This window comes from Zingiber officinale, chromosome 1B (genome assembly GCF_018446385.1).
Source record: "Zingiber officinale cultivar Zhangliang chromosome 1B, Zo_v1.1, whole genome shotgun sequence".
In the NCBI taxonomy this organism is placed as follows: Eukaryota; Viridiplantae; Streptophyta; class Magnoliopsida; order Zingiberales; family Zingiberaceae; genus Zingiber; species Zingiber officinale.
The window spans coordinates 86,150,215-86,173,624 of record NC_055986.1 but is presented as its reverse complement, the minus strand read 5'-3'; the positions used below and the strand labels follow the sequence as shown (position 1 = coordinate 86,173,624).

The 23,410-nt window shown below is 37.2% G+C and overlaps 1 protein-coding gene across 2 annotated transcripts in view; it reads left to right on the top strand.

The window, feature by feature from the left end:
- Nucleotides 1-22,668, top strand: part of LOC121969206 (calcineurin-binding protein 1-like) — a 31,354-nt gene extending 8,686 nt beyond the window's left edge. Inside the window, exons 3-20 of one of the 2 annotated variants that reach the window (XM_042519169.1) lie at nucleotides 5,020-5,139; nucleotides 5,209-5,249; nucleotides 6,210-6,421; nucleotides 6,522-8,614; nucleotides 15,922-16,137; nucleotides 16,227-16,374; nucleotides 16,470-16,867; nucleotides 16,942-17,174; nucleotides 17,278-17,488; nucleotides 17,647-17,802; nucleotides 17,902-18,059; nucleotides 18,144-18,336; nucleotides 20,045-20,439; nucleotides 20,545-20,725; nucleotides 20,869-21,101; nucleotides 21,172-21,820; nucleotides 21,887-21,983; nucleotides 22,106-22,668. In XM_042519169.1, the coding sequence (XP_042375103.1) occupies nucleotides 5,020-5,139; nucleotides 5,209-5,249; nucleotides 6,210-6,421; nucleotides 6,522-8,614; nucleotides 15,922-16,137; nucleotides 16,227-16,374; nucleotides 16,470-16,867; nucleotides 16,942-17,174; nucleotides 17,278-17,488; nucleotides 17,647-17,802; nucleotides 17,902-18,059; nucleotides 18,144-18,336; nucleotides 20,045-20,439; nucleotides 20,545-20,725; nucleotides 20,869-21,101; nucleotides 21,172-21,820; nucleotides 21,887-21,983; nucleotides 22,106-22,320 (5,949 nt within the window). In that variant the 3' untranslated portion in view covers nucleotides 22,321-22,668. Of the gene's footprint in view, nucleotides 1-5,019; nucleotides 5,140-5,208; nucleotides 5,250-6,209; nucleotides 6,422-6,521; nucleotides 8,615-15,921; nucleotides 16,138-16,226; nucleotides 16,375-16,469; nucleotides 16,868-16,941; nucleotides 17,175-17,277; nucleotides 17,489-17,646; nucleotides 17,803-17,901; nucleotides 18,060-18,143; nucleotides 18,337-20,044; nucleotides 20,440-20,544; nucleotides 20,726-20,868; nucleotides 21,102-21,171; nucleotides 21,821-21,886; nucleotides 21,984-22,105 lie in introns of those variants that run through there. The other variant, XM_042519177.1, reaches the window with a different exon arrangement.
- Nucleotides 22,669-23,410: the final 742 nt, after the last annotated feature.

Sequence of the window (23,410 nt, the reverse complement as noted above, 5' to 3'; positions counted from 1 at the left end):
TCGATATGATCAAAAACACGAAGCCTATCCTAGACTGGAAAACAAAGGTACCCCACTCAGCTTGCTTGGGATAGAAGTAGTGATCGGGAAATTTCCGAATTTGTTCAACTACTAAAACTATCCCCGCCTGACCTCTCTGTCCCCGGACGCTTTCCCTAAGCTGAGAGTGCTAGCTAGCTGCCAAATGAAAGCGTCGAAATAAACCCCAATTCTATGAGATTAAATGATACTCAATTTAATGGCACCCTTTAGGGAAAATCCAAATTGGTAAAACACTGGAACAACCAAAACAGTAATGAATGACGATCAAAAGCGTCCTCTCCATGGTCGTGTACCATAGACCTGGAGCGCCGCCGGGCGACTGTGAAGTGCTAGTCATGGTCAAGGGACGAGAATATAGGATTCCGAGGGAAGGGGCGAGCAAAGAATGGAGAAAAGCCGATTGAAGGAAACAGGTAACAAGAAGAAGAAAACGCTGGGAACAAGAAAAAAGGCCTTACAAACAAAGAAGATGATCGAAGAAGGGCTGAGGTTTGCCGAAGAGTTGAGGGGCGAGGTCGCCGGAAGAGAAAACGAGCAGAGAAGTGCCGGAGGAGAATGAAGCAGTGAGGCGGCGGTGGAAGCGGAGCCGCGAGCTTTATATTGCCGCCCGGAAGCAACCTCCACTGTCCGATCCAGGTCGTTGATAACGAGGTCATCATCCAGCCGTTCATTTCAAACGGCGGTCCCATCGGTGACGCCACCGCCGTGACAAGCGACGATCGCCACGCGTCGAGAGATATCGGCGCGATTAACGAGCCCTTACCGCAAGCGCACACGTGATAAGCGATGGAGGAGCATTGGACATGGATTCCGAGAGAAGCACAAGGCCGCATAAGATATCTGCGAACGGACGAGCATCCTTACGCTGCACGGCGGCGGACTAACGCAAGGATCATCACCGGATCGGCCGATCGGACTTCGCCTCCTTCGACTAGACTCGAGGGAGGCAAGTGATCCGATGGTAAGAATCCGGAACCCCATAACGAGGGGTCACACCACGGGAGGTCAGGGCCCAGGTCACGAGAAGGACGAGCCGACCGATTTAGAAAGGACATCCGGTAGTAAAGGCACCGGTAGGGACCAGGTTCCGGCCAATTCAGAAACGACATAACGACCGAGCGGAGGGACGGCCGCCCGACCGACGCAGGAATTAAGGCCGTCCGGACGACGTTCTTCGCGGTCGGTACGGATGACGTCCCCACGGGCGGTGGGTAAGAAGGAACACTCGACACGGTCAAGTCGTATGGCTACGCCATACTCCTAGTCTGGCAACGGGGTGTCCTGTTGTCCCATCGAAGACATGCTCGGACTGTAGCAGTATGGTGTCAGGTAAGCTCTCTGACAAGTGCATACCGAGGTGTGGGTTGCTGACACGTCCGCACCTCGGTGAACGTGCATTAGTTCTCTCCTCGCTCTATATATAGAGCCTCTTACTTCGCCGCAGGTAAGAAAAAAGAAAAAAATCATCTCTGGAGCCACCTTTTGCATTATTTGCTTGCCTGACTTGAGCGTCGGAGGGCCGTCGCCGGGACACCCCTCCCGGCTCGGTTTTGCTGCAGGTTCGCCGGAGCACTCGAGGATCCAGCAGGGAGCGCCACGTGCCCAGTGTCCGTTGACTCCTGATTCGGACAGGATCAATATATATGATTTTTATTTTCCAGAGTCAACTTTGTGTAACTGGGAGTTGTATTTTATAAGAAAGTTTTAGAATATTAGAGGAGAAGATATTTTAGACACTAGCTAGTTACTAATGTATTAGTCATTGACTGATACATGGTTAATATATAATCACACTTCCATTAGGCTTCTTGAACCGTGAATCAACTGTAGGATTTCCATGGTGTTTTCCCCCTGGTTTGTTGCGTTTATGTTAAGTGAAATATAAACATGGCTAGTTATAATATTGGTTAGTGGCTGTTGTTGTTATGCTTCATATTCTTTCATGGAATGGGAATATTATTCAATTTAGAGTGTTATTGAGAAAATATTAGTTTAATTTCTTGGGGAAAGCATAACACTATAAACGAGTCAAGCCGAGTCAAGCTTTGTGGTGTTTGAGCTTGTTTAATAAAGTAACCAATTCAAGCCAAGTCGAACCTAAAATGAACTAAGCCGTTGAAATGATTGTTCAAGCTTCGTTTGTTTCTTTTTTATGAGCATGAGCTTGGTTCGACTTGAGCTTGGTTCAAGCTTGGTTCATTTAGATGTTATCGAGCTCTTAATTCAAGCTTGTTTGATTGTTTGAGATTTTTACCTTTTAAGCTTGTTTTTTGGTTATGGAGCTTGATAATATAAATTTGTTTGTTCATTTTGAAAGTTTCTTTGTTATTTAACATGTTGATAAGAGTTTTAGTAATGAATACGATCATGAACGTTATTCTTGAGTATTGTTCATTCACGAACATTAACGAGCTGAACATATATATGTTCAAGCTTGTTCGTTTAATTTAATGAGTTTTTCAAGTTTGTTTATTTAATTGATCTTGAACGAACATAAACAAGCTCTTATCAAGCCGAACACCACCAAGTTTGTTCACGAACATTCGGTTCATTTACAACCTTCGAAAGCAGAATATAGTGGTTTGAGAACCAAGTAATATTTTATGCCTTTGTTCTTCAATTGTTGGTATTATGCTTGAATTAGTGTTTTGAAGGGCATAAATCATAAGTGGTAGAAGGAGCTGAGCTCCTCTACTGCCCAAGGTTTTATGAACTGATTCCAAACAAAGGTGCTTAATTGAAAAGAATAGTAGAAAAAGAAAAATTGAATCTCAACACAAATTCACTGAAACAAAACTATCGTTACATTTGATGAACTTAATGAATACAAGTTGGTTGCTAATTATCTACTTATATGATTTGGGGTGCCATCCACAAATCTTCTACTTCTGTGTCTAATGGATTGGCAAATTGGTCAAAGGTGTAGTGTGCCCTAGCTTCTGAACTTTACTTTGTGAATTCTGTGTACCTGCTGCCACAGGAGAATCAATATTTACATAAGTTTTTGCTGAAGGAATTTGGAGCTTGATGGAAGTTATTACAAGATTTATTAGCAAAGCATATGTGATCAAGCTTGGTAAGCTTGTGGGCGGTTGCAAAGGTTGTCTCATCCTATTTTTTGTAGGGGTGACGACAAGTTGAATTTTCTTCCAAACATAAACAAATATGTAGGAGTTTCTTAGCGAGAACCAAACTTTGTGTTACCTAGCTCCGTATATTATGTAAAAGAGCAAATGATCTCCTACATTAAGGTTTCGAAAGGTCACCTAGTGAAGTGCTTGCTTGGGTCCCTCTTGTTTATAGAAGCATTTTTTCTGAGTTTCACTTTGTTGAAGGTGAGTTCCTATTCTTGCCTCACTTAGAAACTTGATGTTTTCAAACATTTCATTTCATAATTTCCATAATTTGGCTAATAATTCAAAATATCTTATAGTTTTGATAATTCTGAGAACAAATTGAAAAAGTGTCTCCTTAGCAACTATGTATTTGAGTTGTGTGTTATTTACTTCACTACTTTATGGAGGTTCCGAACTGATGCACCAATCTTGTGAATTTTGACCAGATTATATCATCCATTGTTTTTTGAAAAACATCTTAACAACTATGTATTAGAGTTGTATGCTAATATGTTCTTTACTTACCCACTTCATTGAGGTTCTATTAAGGAGCTTGATCAATGAGTTTTGATAAAACATCCATCAAAAACTCGATACACTTAATCTGATGCCCCTCAAATTTGTTGAATTTACGAGGAATTATATCATCCATGTTTTATCTGTTATGAAAAGGGTTCAGATGACTTTGTTGGACCATCTGATTTTGGAAATACATGTAAACATAAAATAAACCTTACTGCAACTATTTATTAGGTGAACTCATGTCCATCTCGAAATTAGTTTTCATGTATTTGTGCTAAATATGCTTTTAGTTTGCCTCTTGTATCAATAATATAAAGTTTGATTATGTGGTTTCTTCTAACTGGTCTCTACTTTGAAGCAAAGTTGCATCAATCTTAATTTATAATGTAGAAGGCATGTCTTTTAGAGCTTGGGTGATGATTTTTAGAATGTTTGAGAATTCTAGTAATTTTTTATTTGTACTTAGTTGAAACAAAGAATACTTGTTAATACATGAGAGTTTTATGGTATTTGCTATCTCCACTTCTTTTTATTTGGTCTGGAAGATTCTTTAATCTTGTTCTCAGATCAGGTTATGACTAGTTGAGATGAAATCACACCCCTAACCACATGATGTTGGGTCCCAATTCTTTTAAGTATAAGATAAGATTGTAATGAGATCATTTTCTATCGTTGAAGAACTAGGTTGACATTGGTGCACCTGTCAATTGTGAAAAGTGATGAGAACAAAAAAAAGAGAAGTTGACACATAAAAATTCTTCCTTGGGCACTAAACTTTGGTGCAATTTGAAATGAAAAAAACTATTTCATTCAAAGAAGTGCTAGTTTAAAATTTTTCATGCTACTTTCTTCTTTTCTTTTGGATGTTAATGTCTTTTACCACACTTAAATAGTATTACAATGTAATTTGTAGAATCATTATTTGTTAGAACTGAAGAATTTGATTTTGATACACATAGACAAGCAATTGACTAAAATGGTTAAAGTTGAAAAGAGCAATCTTCTATCCCAACCTGATGCAGCACCCTGGTGTATGAGTCATTCACGAGGAGCATGATCCTGTATCTCTAAGTCATGCCCTCTTCTATTGCCATTTTGGGTTTATCATTTCTGAGTATTCTTAGCTGCTCTCTTTCCAAAAAGCTCGCTTGGATATGCATAGTTAACATGATATTTACTACTACAATCTTGCATTGGAAATTTTCTTCTAAAATCTGTCGACTACTATCTTCTTTTGTGCATTTCGCTATTCTATAATGTTTGGGCACTTCACTTATTTGATTTTCTTTTTTTTATGCAAAAAATCATTTGTTCAAAATTCTTATCCTCTTGTTTTTAGGAATTTCATCTTTCCCAGACGTATCATGAAGGCCTCCTGAAATTGCAAGATAAAGATTATATAAAAGCTCGTGAGCTTTTGGAATCAGTTTTAAAAGATCCTATTATATCAAGTGCTCAGGTAATTAAGATTAAAAGTGAGTTTTTTAGTATCACTTATGCTATGCTAAGATTTGTTTGTTTTCATTAGGTTGGTAATGTTCCTAGTGACCGGCATCTATTACAGCTAAGGTTTGTAGCCCATAATACTCTGAATGCATGTATATAGAGTTTGCTAAACAACTCCTATTACTATAATGGTTCACTGCTAATATAATAATTTTATCTGCTCATTTTGAGTCAATTATTTCTAATGTAAAGTATACAAGATATCTAGTTTGTGTCGGGGGAATGTGAAGGATGGCATGCATCAAATTTACCTGACATCATTTTTCTAGCATCTCTAGCGGAGATTGAGTAAGGAGGTGACCAATTCTTTGAGGTCATTGAACTGCATTGATTAGAACTTACAAGGGGGGATAGCCACTAGTGTCTAATAGGAGGAAAATGGTTGACACCACTGAGATAGATTGATTAGGATTTAGGAGGGCGATAGCCACTAGCGTCTAATAGGAGGAAAATGGTAGACCATCCTGAAAAACAGAAGAGTTTATGTTCTTTGTTTCATGCTTGTTTTTTTTTCTAATGTTGTCACGCTGGTAATTTTTAAATGGTTAAATGGTCAAAACCATGTAGAACATTCAAACATGCTTCAGCAAATAGAAAACTTACTGGTTCCAGTTTGGATTGGCTGATTCTTAAAAGTTTCAATTTTTTTGGCTTCAACTCAATCTGAACCTTCACTAAGGCCAGGTTCATTGAGTTAAACCACCATGTCATTCAAAAAAATAATAAACCAGACTAATCTTGGGATGACCGGCCCGGCCTCACGGAATTTTTCCACCGTCCATTAGGATCAATTGGGAAGTGCTCACGGCGGGCAGTTCAAAAGCCCAACATCCTTTGGTTGCGTGCCTCATTTGGAGGAAAAATTCCTTCAAATATGCCATAGTTGGGGATCGAACTGCGGGTGCCTAGGTGACAACTTGGATGCTCTACCGCTGCACCATAGCCTCAAGGGCACATTGATTGCATTCAAGGACTTAGAGTTTATGGATAGTTATTGTTTTTCTGATGATTTATTTACTGCAGATTCTTGTCACTGAAGAATCTTGCAACTGTCTTCCTTCAACTAGGCCCTATGCATTATGAGAATGCACTTCACTGCTATCTCCAAGCTACTGAACTTGATGAGACTGACTCAGTTGTTTGGAATCACCTGGGAACGTTATCTTGCAAAATGGGGTTGTTGAGCACTTCAAGATGGGCCTTTGAGCAAGGACTATTATGCAGCCCTAATAATTGTAAGGCTACATGATGCTCCTTGTAGATAGAAGTTCAATGTATGTATCAGTTTGTTCTAGATTTATAATTTGTTTTCCAATATGATTGTAATTTCTTTAGGGAACTGCATGGAGAAATTACTTGAGGTACTGATAGCCATTGGGGATGAGGTTGCATGCCTTTCTGTAGCAAATCTAATACTTGGACATTGGCCATCACATTCTCGCGCTTTGCATGCCAAGGAGACTATTGAGGATTCAGAGCCAGTCAACGGTAAGCCGTTTGCAGCTCGTGGTATTGATAAGTTAGAACCCAAACATGTTAGACTTGAATTTCCTGAGAAAAGAAAATTGGAAGACAATGAAATTAGCAATATTAATAAATGCAAAAAACGCAAGCTAGCCATAGAACTGCAGTTGACTGGAGCAACATGGTCAGCCCTTATAGATGCAATCCTAGGCATCTTTCATCAGTCAGCTACTGAAGATTCTGTGCCGGGGTTTATGGATGATCATGACTGCAGAAGAAATGAAAATTTTTCTAGTAAGCCTGGAAAAGGATTATCTGGTGATGGAACCTCTAATTGTAGGAGCTTTGGAATCCAAACCATTGAGAGCATGGGTAGGTTTGCTGATGTGAAGATAGATATTCACTTGAATGAATTTCCTGAGATTACTATTGATCCTGCTAAAGGGAAAGATCAAGGCTTGTCTCCTGTTGGTGGATCTGCATCACTGGGTCTCCATGTCCTGGAGAAAACAGCAATAGTCAAAGAAAAAGATAGTAGTACAGATAGAGAGCATCCCCAGGAAAGGCGAAGCACAAGAATTGAAAGGCTTAGAAGTCGGAAATCAGGTAAAGAAGAATCAGAAGCCAGTGGAAAAAATCAAGCAAATATTGTCTTTCAGATTTTGGAGCCCTTTGTCTTACGAAGGTCAAGAATTGAAGATCAACCTTGTACATTCACTTCTGATGGCACTTCCCCAGACTATGCCACTTATAACTCTGAAGTTGAACATAAGGATGTTGTGCAATTTGTATATAAAATTTCCAAAAACTCTGGCGCTCATCATGTTGTTCATTTGTTGTTGGAAGAGGTTGCCTACAAGCATATTCCTTTTCAGGATAGTTTTGTCAAGTTGCTGGAATTAGAAAAGTTGACTAGAAATTGGGGTCAGGATCGGTCTCCATTATGCAGCTTATTTCTTGCTGAGATATACTATGACCTGGGATCGTGGGTTGCTAACAGATCAAATCAGTTGGAGTATCTTTCTGAGGCTTCTTATCATCTTTGCAAAGTTATTGAGTTGGTAGTTTTTGATGGTACAAATGACTTAATTGGTACAGACAATCATTTCAGCAATACCCTAACTATGATGGAGATGAATGATATTAAAGGAGGATCATTGCTTGCAGATGAAAAGGTTGAGAAACAAAGTATGTTTTTGTCAAACACTTCTGGAAGTAGTGTAGGAGAAGCAAACTTAGGTGATTCTCTCTTGCAAGGAAAAAATGAGCATGACTCTACTATAACAGATGATACTGCTTTTTGGGTACGTTTCTTCTGGCTAAGTGGTAGACTCTCCCTTTTTGAAGATTCCAAGGCAAAAGCCTTCAATGAATTCTGTATCTGTTTGACACTTTTGCGGAATAATAAGAAATTGGAAGAGGCTTCTGATTTTGTCTTTCTTCCTCATTGCAAGCTCATGAGATTAATAACTGTTGATAGAATCCTCCATCAAATTAACTTGCTGAAATTGGACTCATTACTAGGGAAATCTTCTGATGAAATGATGGATAAAGGAATGTTCATGGAATGCATGAATATGCTCTCCCCTCTTCTGCTTTCTACTAGAGAGGTGTATCTGGATATTATGTTTGGTCCCCTGAAAGAAAAAGATAGAAATATGCCTATGGAGTTATCTGCACTAAATCTTCTTATTTCAGCATGTGAAAAGACAGAACAGATGGATCTTCAGGTATATCTAAATTGTCACAGAAGAAAACTTCAAATGTTGACTGTTGCAGCTGGTATGGAATCTCTTATATTATCAAGGGGAAAAAACCTACTGCTCAAATCTTGCGGTGCTTATGAAGTTGACTTGGCAGATCCACTGAACAAAACCTGGAAAGTTCTGGTTTCTGAAGAAGTAAAAGATATCTCTCGAACTGTAACTTGTGTGAAGAATTTTATTGATCAAGGTGGCTATAATGTGAGTTGCTCGAATAGTTAAATATGGATTAAGCTTTGACCTTGTTTTTTGGTTAATAAAAAAATGAAATTAAAAGTAATTTTTATTAGTCAATGTTTGAGTAAATATTCAATGCTTGAATTGATTTTGTGAGTTCAAACTCCATGTCGAGGAGCTTGGTTTCATATGTAGTCAGCATTCTGGCAACAGAGAGATATTCCTCTGCATTCATGGTGGCACTGGTTTGTGTAAACTAATTAAGGTGTCCTATTCTTTTGGACGGTAGGAATTTGGGGCACCTGATAATCCTCATTACCAATTTTCAACACAGATTATCACCTATCTGTCTTTGTTTCTTCCTCCACATCATGCAGGGCTTGAACTATTTGACTATTTTATTTGCATTTAGGGTCTCTAGATCTGCACATAGGATTATTCATCCCAGTGGTCAAGTGCATTTGATTATGGTGTACTACTAGAATGTTTTCTTTAGTTATTAGAACATGTCAGTGTGTTTTAGAGGTCTTGCACATATATTTTATGGGGCTTCATATCTTTGGCTGCACGTTTGTGTCAATGTACAGGAAAACAATACTTTTTTTTTCATCATTCAAAGGTTCATTGGTTGTGTGGGAGCAGTTCAATGTGCATCAAACAAGGGCATCACAATTTTAATCTTTTAGCCTTTTATTTTTACCTTCTTGCTGAGGTGAGTGTTCAGGAGGTTCAAGAAATACCTAGGCTTTCTTCTTTTACCATTTGAACCTCTAGTGACATAATGAAATTTTGCTATTTTGACATGAAGGGCAATCTTTGTGTTTTTTCTAGTGTGCTTTCTTGTAGATTTCAAAATTGTGGCAATGCCAATAAGCTTCTGGTCATTCTTTATGAAATTTTCCCTAAATTTGATCAGTGAATGCAGCCAGTCCATTAGAGATTGATCTGCGAGGTTCTTGTTGCAGCTAGCCAGCCTATCCTGCAAATCATGTTCCTTTTGGCTTTACCACAGTTGCAGAAAACCCCAACTTGTTCATTTTGTACTTATCAAGATTGTTCATTTTGTTTAGGAAATAATGCTTCCTTGTTGGGAGTAACCACATTATTTCAATGTGTTGGAAGTAACCACATCATTTCAATGTGTTGATGGTATGGTTTAAGTTTTATGATTTGTTATTGCATATCTAGTATGCAAATAGTCGTGATGATACGACTGGATAGTACACATGATGCTTGAGGAGCTTGTTGACTTGATGAGATTGAGTTGTGGACTTGTTGATCATAGATATCATGTGCTCGAGGTTGGAGACTTACATTGAGTGGAATGAGGAATTCGATGGACTCAGTCGGATCAAGTTGTGGAGGTGGCGATCATGGAGATCATGTGCTTGAGAGCTTGGCTTAGATTGTGTTATTTCATTGAAGCTCAGGTGCCAAACACCAGAAGAATTTTTATAGTCGACTTAGAAGTCAAAGAGATGTGATTTCTGGGGTGACCAAAATGATTATATCCCAAGTGCAATCAATTTATTAATTGACTGGCCTTTTAGTAGCCAAGTGGCCAGAGAGTTGTTGATATCTATCGGCTATATTTGCTACCTTAGTCAATTGACTAGTTGACTGAAGTTGTAAAAATATTTGAATATTGAAGTCTTTGAAAAAAAGGTCTTGGATAGTTTTTGGACACAATTTACATCACAGATTTTCTATGCTCAAGTGGAGCAAGTCCTCCAAAAGATCCAAGAACTTGATAAGGGTTGAAGGCCTCAACATCTTAGGCTATTGTTAATTTTCTCTCTTCTCACATTCATATCTTAAGAAGAGGTGATAAAGGTTCTTACATTCATTTCATATCTTAGAGGTTAGAGGTGAGGATTATTTGCAAATGAAATCCTTGTTTAAGGTCAAACATATGATAGCTTGTGAAATCTGATAAGTCGGGTCAAGGTTTCAGCCACCTTATTATCTTTCACCCTATAAGGGGTGATAATAGTAAAATTATTTAGAAGCTATGCATTAGACTCGTTATAGTCTATGGAGTAAGCAAGGAGTTTCTAAACCATGTAAACTATTCTTGTCATCATTGTGTCTATATTTCTCTTATTTTCATTTTTGTTACATATTCTTGACACAAATGAAAGACAGACGAGCACTTGTAGTGACTAAATGTTGGATTGTTTTTCTATTTGTGCGAGTGATCGAGATTTTTTTATTTGTTGTCTATTTGTCCCCTCTAGTTGAAGCACCTTTGACCCTAACATTGGGTGTTAAAGTGGGGTGCTCAATCGTTTGAACCCTCTTGTTCAAGAGAAAATGATTGACTATCAAGAATTCAATTTTATCCACCTAAGTTGAGGGAGATTTTTTTTTGCACATTGCATCTCGCGGATGGAAAGGACTTCGGCATGAGGCATGCAATTAACAAGGGATATGAGCCACTAAGGGATTAAGATCGATACCTCATTCAAATGGATAGATGGAGTCCTAAGCAAAAGGAACCATTACATATCTGATGGAAAAACTATATGCTTTGATGAGTTTCTTAACTAGTCTAGAGCCAAAAAAGGTTGAAAAATATAAGTGTGTGAAAGACCTATGAAACAAGTCAATAACCGAGATATTCTAAGAAATTCTCTTAATAGATTTTTAAAGATGCTACAATGAACTTCAATTGTTGATGCATGCACAAAATCAAAGGACCTATGAACCATTTCATCGGAGGATATGTTTTGCAACTATGCAATTGCATAAGGCTAAGCACATTAGACAAGGGAATTACATTTGTGGCAAAACAACAAAGTAAAGGGTATAATTTTACATCACCATCATTATCATCATCCTCTTCATTGTTGGAAAGTGATGAGAAACTCAAATTGCATGCATATGAGGTAGGAAATGAAGAAAGATAAAAAATGGAGCACAAGTGAAAATAAACAAAAAAATGCTCAAGGATAGAAGAATAATCTAGCAAAAGAAGAAAGTAATTACAAGCTTTAATTGCTATGTAGTAGCTCACTTCAAGATCAATTGTCTCAAGTTGAGATAGAAAGAAGGGGGCAATGGGAGCTACTTGAAACAACACATCATTCTTTTAAGAAAAAGAAAGGCAATGGGGAAGAAATATCTAGCTCTTATGGTAAAGGACAATTTGGCAGTAAGCTCTAGCGATGAGGAGATAAACATTAGTGAAAGGGGAGCATCACTCAAAAACAATGTAAAGTTGATTATTCCTTTGTAGAAGAAATTTTTCATTCTATTGCTACTCTAAGGCTCTAACTAATTCATTAAATAAATCTAAGATTAACAACAATGGCCTTAAGAAATAAGTAAATAAATGGCCTCAAATACCTTGACATGATCATAGGAAGCTAAAGGATAAATTGTAACAAAGCTGGTTTAGAATATAAATCAAAATTTAAGGAAAAGACTAATGCATCATTAATTGTTAGAAGCCAACCAAACAACAAATCAAATGTACATTTCTAGGAATGCCATTAAGAAAGCAAAGAGGTGGCTAGAAAATGGATTCCAAAAAAGTATTTAGTTAACCAAATTGGGTCCAATCCATTTTGGATTTCAAAACAATTGTTTTATTATTCTAGATTGGGTTAGAGTGCATTAAGGAATGGGAGAAGAATGAAATGGGGGAAGAATGGTTAGATTCTACCTTGTGAGTATGTTTTTGAAGATTTATTTGTAATTGCTTGAGAAGGATAATTAGGACATTTGTTTGATATTCATACTATATTGGTTGATTCACGTTGTTGTGTCATATTTGCATGCCTTGTATTTATATGCCTTAATTATGTTTGATGTGTCATATTTGCATGATTGATTGGTTTGAGTGCCCAGGTATAAACATAAATGCTAACTTGTTTTATTGTCACACAATTGATATATATATCACTAGGTTTATCACTTAGTATCATTCTAGATGTATCATAATTGCCCATTCGTAAGTTAGATGCACATAATTTAGTCGTTTACATGCTAACAAATGTTCAAGAATTAGTAATTCATTATAAATTGGTCATATGACATGTAGAATGACACATAATTAACATTTTTGAAGCACTCTAATTTTGTTACAAATACATAGAATATAATGAATTTGCACAAGGACATATTTTTCATATGCATAAAGCACTATAGTATACTTGCATGTTATAATTTTTAGTTTTTTTAGTATCAATTAAGCATTTTTGAAATTAAGAACCTACCACTTATGGGAATCCAATCAACTTAACAGTTGACTATTGGACTTAGCACTTGACTAAACTTATAATAGTCAATTGAATGCTCTTATTCAATCAATTGGAATTGCCATGCTAGTACCAGATTGAATGTTTCATACTTATTATGCCTTATTTCATGCTTTTGGTTATTGTATGTTTTATATAATCTTATGGTACCATGATTAGACCTATTTGACCATTGGGAGCATGTAAAATATGATATATGACACATAGATGAACCCTAGATATGTGTCTTAACACTTAAAGTGTTGATCACTATGTATTACATTTTAACCATATGACCACAGTAAGAAGAAATTTTTGATCTTAGGATTTTCATCATTCTCATATATAAGTTTTCTCATTTTCTGATCAATCATTAATATGCTTATCATTATTATATTTCTTCAAATGGGAAATGTGAATTTGATATAAAAGATATGCATATGTATAAATTGCTTTAATGCTTACATGTATTGATCGCCATGTTTGATTGTTAATTATTGTGATCATGCTTGTATATCCTCATTTATCGCTGATTTAATATGTTTTGATGTGTGACAAATAATAAACTTCCATAAATCATGCTTATTTGAAAGGTGAAATGTAGTTTAATTCAAGAGTGGTTAGAATGGATTGAGGGGAGCTTAGGTTGAGGGGGAGTTTTGAGTTTCTGATTTCCTTGTTAATTTTCATTCATGATTATTGTATCTTTAACTTAAATTGATTTCTAAACATAAAAAAGAGTGATTGTTGGGGAAACAATCCTTTTGGTTGAGCTTAACCACACTATTTTGATTTAAGTTAGGTGTTTTTTGAAATTTATATTGCTTATATAGTAAGTGGGTAGTCATGACGATTCAACTGGATAATACACATGGAGCTCATGGTGTTTTTGGACTCGATGAGATTAGTTATTGACTTGGGAATAATGAAGATTGCGTGCTTGGATGCTGGAGGCCTAGATTTCTTGTAGCAAATAGTTGATAAATTCAACAGGATTGAGCTGTGGATATGACGATTATGGAGATTATGTGCTCAAGAGCTTGGCTTGGATCAGGTTGCTACATTGGAGTTTGAGATGAGCTTGATGGACTTGATAGTTGGAGGCTTAGATTGAGTGTTGAATTTAGTCATGGAATCCTGGACTCCAGAGTTTGACTTGTATTGAGTTACCTCACTTGGGCTCGGTACAGAGCTTGGTGGACTCGAGTGCTAGAGGTTTGGACTAAGGTGTTGCTTGGAGCAGGTTGCTGCGCTGCACTGGAGTTTGGAGATGTGCTCTCTGGACTCGAGGATCTGAGAGCCATGAGTGATTACGTTGACTGATTGCAATATTTTGGTTAGATGATCCAAGAGCTTGGACAAATGTCGAAGGCTTTAACATTCTTAGTAATTTAGTTTCTCTTTGCATTCATATCATGTCTTAAGGAGAGGTGGAGTGTATTTGTGAGAGAAATTCTTAACCTTGTTAAGATTGTAATAACTTATGCAATTCCATTGGTTGGGTTAAGCTTTGAGTTTTGTATGTAAATGTTTATCTCATTACCTCTCGTGAAGTGCAAATAATGGAACTATTTGGGGGTGGCATGCTGGATGCATTCTAAGCCGTGGAGTAGGAGCGGAGTCTCCGAATCATGATAAATAGTCCTATTAGCATTGTGTCTTTATTTATTTTATTTTCTTTCTGCATATATTTGATACAGATGGAACATACGTGAGCACTCTCGCTGCTAATACTTGGATTATTTTTGCAATTGTGCAAGGGATCAAGATTTTGGGTGCTAGCCAGATCTTCATTGACTTGGCAAAGGTAGCTTAAGGGTATGAATTCATGTCGATTAGTTGAAGCGTTAATTCTTTAATCCAAATTGAGCTAGAAGGTTTGTTTGAATGACCTTGCGTGTGTTCTTCATCTCATTCAAGAACTTTCCTGCCCATCAAAGGGCATGGAATGTTTTCCTAGGCAAATCAAGGGCAGCTCAAATCAAGGGAGTTGCAAGTCAAGGGCTCAAGGCCGTTTGATCAAGGTAAGGTAAGGTAGGCTAGCTCAACTCAAGGCTTGGATAGCTCAACTCAAGAACATGCTCGGAAACTCAATCAAGTCAAGGGCATGTCTGGTAGTCACTTAGGGGCTCAAGTCAAGGGCATGAGTCTCTTTGTTTGAATGAGGCTTGAAGCCTCAATTCTTTAATCAAAATTGAGCTAGAAGGCTTGTTTGAATGTCCTCACATGTCAAACTCGCCAGAAGCAGAACCAGAGCTCGTAAGGTTACAAGTACCAGCTTTCAATAATGAGTTTGAAGTCCCTACCGATGACTAACTGGAAAGCTCATTTTCACCTCTCCCAAAGCTAACACATTTCTGAACTATCACTTCCCTAGCTGAAAACGACAAATCATTCAAACATTAGTCTCTAACTTGAAACTGTCTGCTCGACGTTCCACACTTGAATGCTAATTGCTGGAGGATTTTCAAATACAAATAGCCATTTGTATGCTGTCTTCTGATCAGTTATGATGAGCTCTCAAATACTTTAGTTTATGATATTTAGATTGCTCAATAGGATTTTTACTAACTTGAACATGGTCATCATGATTTTTTTTTCTTTATTTTTCTTTTCTTGAATGAATTTATAAGCAAGGCTCTATGGTGCATACCTACCTCATATTAGTCTATATTTGTATAAATATGAAAATATCTTTCCTACAATCAATTTAATTGCAAAACAGTTGCAAGTATTTGGTGCAATTTAGCTAAGTTGTATGTACCTTTAGTATCTTTCTAATTTTGTAGCTGGCTATAAATTTTGTTTAGTTCCTTGTCCATAAGGTTACCTTTCTGCCAATTTACTGTGTTCAGAAGACATCCATTGTTTTACCATTACACTATTGTTGTTTCCTGTTGATTCCCAATATCATGTTATCTATTCCTGATCCAATTTTACTCTGTTTTTTAGATTGTTTTTCCCATCTTCAAAAGGCAATAAATGATTGTGAATGTGTCTCCTGATTTTTAGTCCACCATAGAATGAGTAATGCAAAGATCATTTTTGAGGGTCTATGTGATAGCAAACTGACACCATCTTTACTTGCAGGATGATTTCAGTTCCTTGGTTTGTGTGATATCAGATATTCAATTGCTGCTCCTGACAGTTATGTGCAGTGCAATAAGAACAATTGTCAGCCAAAAGTTTTCGAGTTCAGTAACTTCAGGTCAAACTGATCAACTGGAGAGCTGGTGCCTTGTAGATGCAGCCACTGCGTTTTGCAAACTCCAACACCTTGACTCTTTTGTTTCTATCAAAACCCAAGTAAACTCTGTGTACTCACGAAAATATTCACGATAGTTCTTTTCTCCTGTTCCCCATGTCACTAGTTATCATTCATTTTTATATCATAGGTTGACCTAATTGTGGCTGTTCATGATTTGCTTGCGGACTATGGACTTTGTTCTTCTGGTAGGGACAGTGAAGGGGAGGAAGGCAAATTTCTTAAGTTTGCAATCAAGCATCTTTTAGCTCTAGATGTAAAATTTAAACAATTGACTGGTATGTGGAAAATATATAAACTGAAATGCACTAGTTTTCATAAAATAGACAGAAAAATTCTAACCATGAGATGCTTGACCTATATTTACTTTTAGGTGCAAATGGACAAGAGGAACCTGCCTCTCCACGTAAGCACCCTCAAGAAATTGTCTCTGTTTGCAATGTCACTTATGATGAAGGTGAAAAGGGTGATGATGCATTGCATACTGGAAAGAGGGCTGAGTTAGACTCTACAGTCCAAGAAAGTCATAACACTATAGTTGGCGATACTACTAGTTCTCTTCCTGAGGAAGAAATAGAGGAAATAGAGTTGACTCTAGATACTGCCTTAGATCAGAGCTTTTTTTGCTTATATGGACTCAAGTTAAACCTGGATTCTTCAAATGAAGATGAACTAGCCATTCATAAAAACACTAATCGCGGAGAATACCAAACTAAAGAGCAGTGTGCTGATGTATTTCATTATCTCTTACCTTATGCGAAGGCTCTATCAGTGAGTTTCCCCACCTTCATATTTTTAACTTGCGAATAGAAAATTTAATTAGAATATTGTTCTTTTGATGATAGAGAGCTGGTTTGGTTAAACTTAGAAGGGTGCTTCGGGCTATCCGTAAACACTTCCCCCAGCCACCTGATGACATGCTATGTGAGAATACAATCGACAAATTCCTAGATGGTGTGGATTTATGGGAAGATAAGCTTCAAGAGGTTTCTGGACTTGGTGAAGGTCGTGAATTGATAACTAATATTATATCTAATGCAAGAGACCTTGAGACTACAAAAAGATCATCCATTGTGAGGTTTGTTTGATGTTTGGAACTTTGTTTCTGTAAATCTCTTGCAATTTTTTCTAATGTTTTTTTTTTGCTAAGATCTGTTTTATATTTTGACTTATAATTTCAGCTCTGAGCAATACCTAGAGGTTTATGGCAACTTGTATTATTTTATAGCCCAGGCTGAAGAGATAAGTGCTATTGACAAATATGCTGGTTTTGTACTTAAAAAAGAAGGAGAGGAATTTGTGGAACAAAGTGCAAACCTCTTTAAGTATGACCTACTATACAATCCCCTGCGATTTGAGAGCTGGCAGAAGCTTGCAAATATTTATGATGAGGTATTGAAATCATATAATGTGTTCTTCAAGCATTTCAAACACATGCAACTTATCTTTCATTACTATTTTAATGAATTCTTATTTAATAATTAATTTATGCAATTGTTGATGATGAAACCTCTTTCCTTTTTATCATGTATTTCTTGGCTTCACAACAGGAGGTGGACTTGTTACTGAATGACGGCAGCAAACATATAAGTGTATTAGATTGGAAGAAGAATACTGCTCTGCATCAAAGAGTTGAGGCTGGTCGAAGGAGGAGTAGACGTTGCTTGCTAATGAGTTTAGCTTTAGCTAGTACTCCATCTCAGCAGGTATTGTTATCTATGGTGCTTCCAAGTTAACTGGGATACTATCTCGATTTCTTGATTAAATAGCTAATCACCTAGTCCCTTTTTCCTTGGTTTGTTCAGAGTCAAATCCATGAATTATTGGCTCTTGTCTACTATGATAGCCTTCAGAGTGTTGTCCCATTTTATGACCAGAGATCTATTGCACCAACAAAGGAATCTTCTTGGATGGAATTTTGCAAAAATTCAATGAAACATTTTGAGAAGGCTTTTGTGCTCAAGTACTTTTTTTGTATGCCTATGTTCTATGTTTTAAAATTGTTTGAATACATAACTGACAGTAGTGTTGCATGTTTCTAATTTAGATCTGAATGGCTCCATGCTTTTTACCTTGGAAAACTGTGTCAAAAGATGGGGCAATCACCTGTTAAAGCACTGTCTTACTTTAACAAAGCGGCTCTACTAAATCCTTCCGGTGTTGATCCTGTGTACAGAATGCATGCATCAAGAATGAAGCTGCTATATATTCATGGATATGAAAAAATAGATATTCTTCAGGTTTGCCAAGATTACAATTAGTTTGTTTGATGAGTGTTTTTCTTGGTGGATGTTATTTTTAGCTTGTTATAGAAGAGTATTTTATTGCTAACATAAAGGAAATTTTTTGGTGTATCTGTGATCCAGCAGATCACTCATCATGTATTAGCTGCACTCTGAAAGATTTTCTTACAACAACATAGATTTATTCTTAACATTTTAGCATACATTCTCCTGCTTGATTGATATATATTGTTGATTTCTTTTGGCACAATGTGATGTTTGAATTTCTCTTATATAAAAAAAAAATTGACTTGCTTATGTCTATTGCACTTAACTCACTGTATACTGTTATTCCTTTTATTTTCTATTCCCCTCTAATTCTGTTTGTGTTGCATTTAATATGTTATAAGGTGCTAATCTTGTTACTGGCTTAAAATTTTACCTTATTCCAGATTTCATGTTGTGGTTATATGGAACTATGGAAGATTTTCAATAATTTATTACTGTATGGACATATGTTGTTATTCTAAAATTGATAACCTGTGAACCTGAGGTTTGATAATGTTGATACCTCCACGATACAAATAGATGAAAATTCTAATGAAATATAATTATTAAAGTGTCTTCTTATTTTACTTATAATTTTTATTGTCTGATAGGCTGGTAGTGATTTGCACTTGTGGCTTTACATTTTGACATTTAATTATCTGTTTCAACACATTCCCATTTAAGCTCAAACCAAGCAATGAATCATGCACCTTCCACCTACTAATCATGTATGTTCTAGCACATTTTTTGGCTGTGTATAATTTTGGGAATAGTAGCAGTAATAGCATTTTGACCATGCTTCCATGCTAGAATTTTCTATTGTTCTTTGGTTCGTGTTCTCTCAGTATTGAAAATAGCCCCCTTTAAACTGGAACACCGAGACCCAGAATGGGATCTTTTTCTCTCTCATCCCTCCTACTTCATGAGTTATTTATTCTTTTGGTCACATCAGTGTCTTATGATGATGAACTTGTTATGCAACATTTGGTGATGTACCAAGCATTGAAAATTCTGGCCAATGCTCTGTGCAAATGAAATCATTGCCCTCAATCTTGAACTTCTAAAATGATAGAAACTTTCTTTAATTTATGGTTTAATGAGTTGATGCCTTCACTTGGAAAGTACAAGAATAATATCCATAGATTGGCATATATTTTGGTTATTCAATCCAGTTAATGTTTCTTAGTAATTAATAATTCAACCATTCAGGATTCAATAAAAGTGAAACTTAATTCTTGCAAGGTAATTAGGCAAAAATAGTTATTACTTGTTTTCTAGAACAATAGTTTATATTAGTTATATCGTATCTTTTGCAGAATCATTGTTCAATGATATTCTATTTTAAACTTAGCTCATATTTTTTGAATGCCTATACTCTGTAGAAAATATCACTACGATAAGCTTCCTCAAACAAATAGTGTTTATTTTTCCTACAATACGTGGTTCGTCATAAGCTTAATATGTCAACTACTGATTCATCCTACCTATTATTCATCACATTTTTCTAAGTGAAGTGATATTTTCTTCGATTATCATTATGTTGCTCTCTATTTTTTTTTGCCATTTTGCATCAATTGCCAATTATAAAACTACTTAATACTATATGAGGGTGCTTATGTTCTTTTTGTGTGCATGGCTATGTGATATGGTTGACATGATTACTTTCATGTGGTTTCAGGCTGTTGCTGCGCATGTCTTTCATCAATCAACTAGGGAGACAATCTTAGACATGTTTCAAATGTCAAATGAAGATCTTATGCAGTTTACTGCAGATACCACTGATGTCCCTGTTCAAGATGATCTGCAGAAAAGAAAGAACATCGATCCAAAGATATTAGAAAATGCCTGGCATTTACTTTATGATGATTGTCTCGCTGCTCTTAGAATCTGTGTGGAAGGGGAGCTGAAACATTTCCACAAGGCAAGGTACATACTTGCTAAAGGGTTATATAGAAGGGGGGAGTCTGGAGACGTGGAGAGGGCAAAGGAAGAGCTCTCCTTTTGTTTCAAATCATCTCGATCTTCATTTACTGTGAACATGTGGGAGATTGATGGCATGGCAAGAAAGGGAAGGTAACTCTCTTTTTATTAGTTTATTATCTACTGTTCACGTTCTGTTTCATAGAGCCTAGTGATGATGCATGTTTGCCCTCTACTCAAATACTACCCTTGATCCAGGAGGAAGAATCCCGGCCTTGCTGGGAATAAAAAATGTCTCGAGCTCAGCTTATCTGAAAGTTCTAGGAAGTTCATTACTTGTGTCCGTAAATACCTGTTATTCTATTTGAATCTTTTGGAGAAAACTGGGGAGTTGTCGACTTTGGAGAGGGCTTATTCGTATATCAAAACAGATAAGAGGGTAATTTTTTTTTTCTTTTATTAATACCTGCTATTTGTTCTTTAACAGCATCTATATTGTGCATAGGCCATTTTTTATTTAATTCTATGAATGGACTACAATATGTCCTTTTAACGATAACAAATCTCATTATATACGCTCAGTTTGCTTTATGCTTGGGAGATATCATACCGGTTGCTCTTGGAAAGTACATCCAGGTTCTGATTTCATCAATACGGAATACTGAGAATTATAGTGGAAAAAATAATCCCTCTTCGATGGAACAAATGTTAGAAAAATTGTTCAACATCTTCATGGATCATGCGAATATGTGGACAGATATAATCACCTTACCCGAGTTAAAGATGGCAGACCTATCTGAAAGCAATCTCTACAGGTAGGTTAAACTTTCTTGCGATTGCATCTGTATCGGCCTGATTGCTCATCGACCTTGTTTCCTGTGGCAGTTACATTCACCAGTACATCCACTTGCTGGAAACTGACATTCGTTTGGATGCGCTCGAAGCCATTAATGAAAGGATCAGGAAGCGATTTAAAAATCCTAAGTTAACAAACAATAATTTGGCCAAAATTTGCAAGCATGCATCTTTAGCATGGTGTCGTTCTATCGCCATTAAGTTGGCATTAATTACTCCTCTAACTGATACCAGAGAGCTCAACCATAAGCCAGGCAGTTCAGAAAATAGCCTACTACTTTTTGTTGACTTACAGCCTGACGAACTAATGGTTTCACAATCAGAAGGCACTTTTCAATCCAAGGGGCTCGATATGAACTGGTTTGAAGCTTTATGCAAAATCAAGAACGTGCAGGTTAGACAAGCATTAGAAGAAAATATGGAGGCTGCCGTTGCTTTGATGAAATGTACCTACAATTTCTATCGAGATAGTTCTTGCGGGACACTTCCAATGGGCATCAATGTGTACACAACATGTTTTTCCCAGCCATCTGTAGAAGGGTTACAGCAGCAAGGAAAGGAGATGGTTAATATCCTTGATTTAAGTATCCCAAGGAAGCTGCTTTTATGGGCATACACTTTGGTGCACGGGCGATATTCCAATATCTCAACCGTCGTAAAGTATTTCGAAGATGCCAGGGTAAATAATAATTGATTTAACTACTTGTAAGACTCTTCCTGAGACCTACTTTGTGGTTGAACACAGGCAAGGATGAAGAGGGGCACTGTGCTGGCTACAACATCACCAGCAAACGTACCCACAGCTGCTGCTGCTGCTGTTGCTGCAACTGTAACTCATGCAGGTTGGTTACATTCATCTAGGACATTTTTTTACTACTAAACAGTATCTGGGTTCGAATTTTCTCCATTCAATTGAGTTTTGATGTAGCTTCTCGGTTGCATATGACATGATCTTGGTTGACAGCATCAGGAGCTTGTAGAGAGAAGCCCGAAGGCAATGAACATGCTGAAACAGAGGACACTCCTTTATGTTCCACGGCTCTGCACTCCGAGGAAACTGTGCGTGTTCTTGTTCCCGCTCTCAGTGAAGCTCAGAAATCTGCCGCAGGATCTTCACAACTTCAACGTTGCAGCACCACAAAATCAGATGAAAACACCGATGGGTGGAGCGGCAGCTAGCATTTGTTTGAATGGATCAGTCAACTTACACCGCCAACAGTTTGCCTGTGCAAGAGATGTCGGAATCAGAAAGGCACTAATTGTTATCATCTGATATTGTTGCAGGAGGCAACTTATCCTACTGCGACAACAATACCAGGAGAAAAGGCCAGTTCTTTGAACATTGAACCATCGAGGAAGATGTAATTTTTCTTCTTCATATTTTGTAGTTTTTTTAAAAAGCTAAGTGAATTATCACTTTTTATTGTTTTTATCAGATATTTCCTTCTGCTTAAGAGCGTGGACTTTTGTTTTTACTCTTGTTCCTTCAAACCGTAAATGATCTTGCCAGTATTTTCTTTGATTGTATATTAAGCGAGTTTTTTCTAAGCTAGCATAAGGTATTCAGCTGGCTGACGAATGCAGGTGATCGGTTCGGTCCAACGGAGGGAGAGGTTTCTCATGGGGTATCAAGATAAATTTAAATCTGAAAGTAGTCATCCGTTAGATTTTAGGATCGAAATTTGAATACATCGAAAGATTTTAAGATTTAGGAACGAATTGACGGAGATATTAAAAATAAATGAGTCATCTTTTACCTAATAAATTTAAAAGTAGTTGTAGTCTAACATTTCAAGTTTATTAATGTCCTGTGATCCTGTCCGAACGCTGAATCGATGGATGCTGGGTACGTGGTGCTCTTCCAGATGATGACGTAGACCTCTGATCGGCCGTATGAATCTCCGGCGAACCTGCAAAGAAGTCGGGCCGAGAAGGGATTCCCGGCGACGACCCTCCGACGCTCAAGTCAGGCAAGAGGAAAACGATGAAGTGACTCCAAAGATGAGAGATCTCGTACCTCCGACGAAGTCTGATAGCTCTTATATAGAGTTGTGGGGAGGCTTGTGCACACCTACCGAGGCGTACACGTGTCCTGTACCATACCTTAGTATGGACTAGCCAGAGGAGCATGCCTGACACCATACTGCTACAGTCTGAGCACCTCTATGATGGGACAACAGAACCTTCCGTCGTATGATTCTGCGTATGACTTGGTCATCGAATATGCCTGCTGTCAGAAGATGTTCCCCAATGTCCCCTTGTCTCCTTT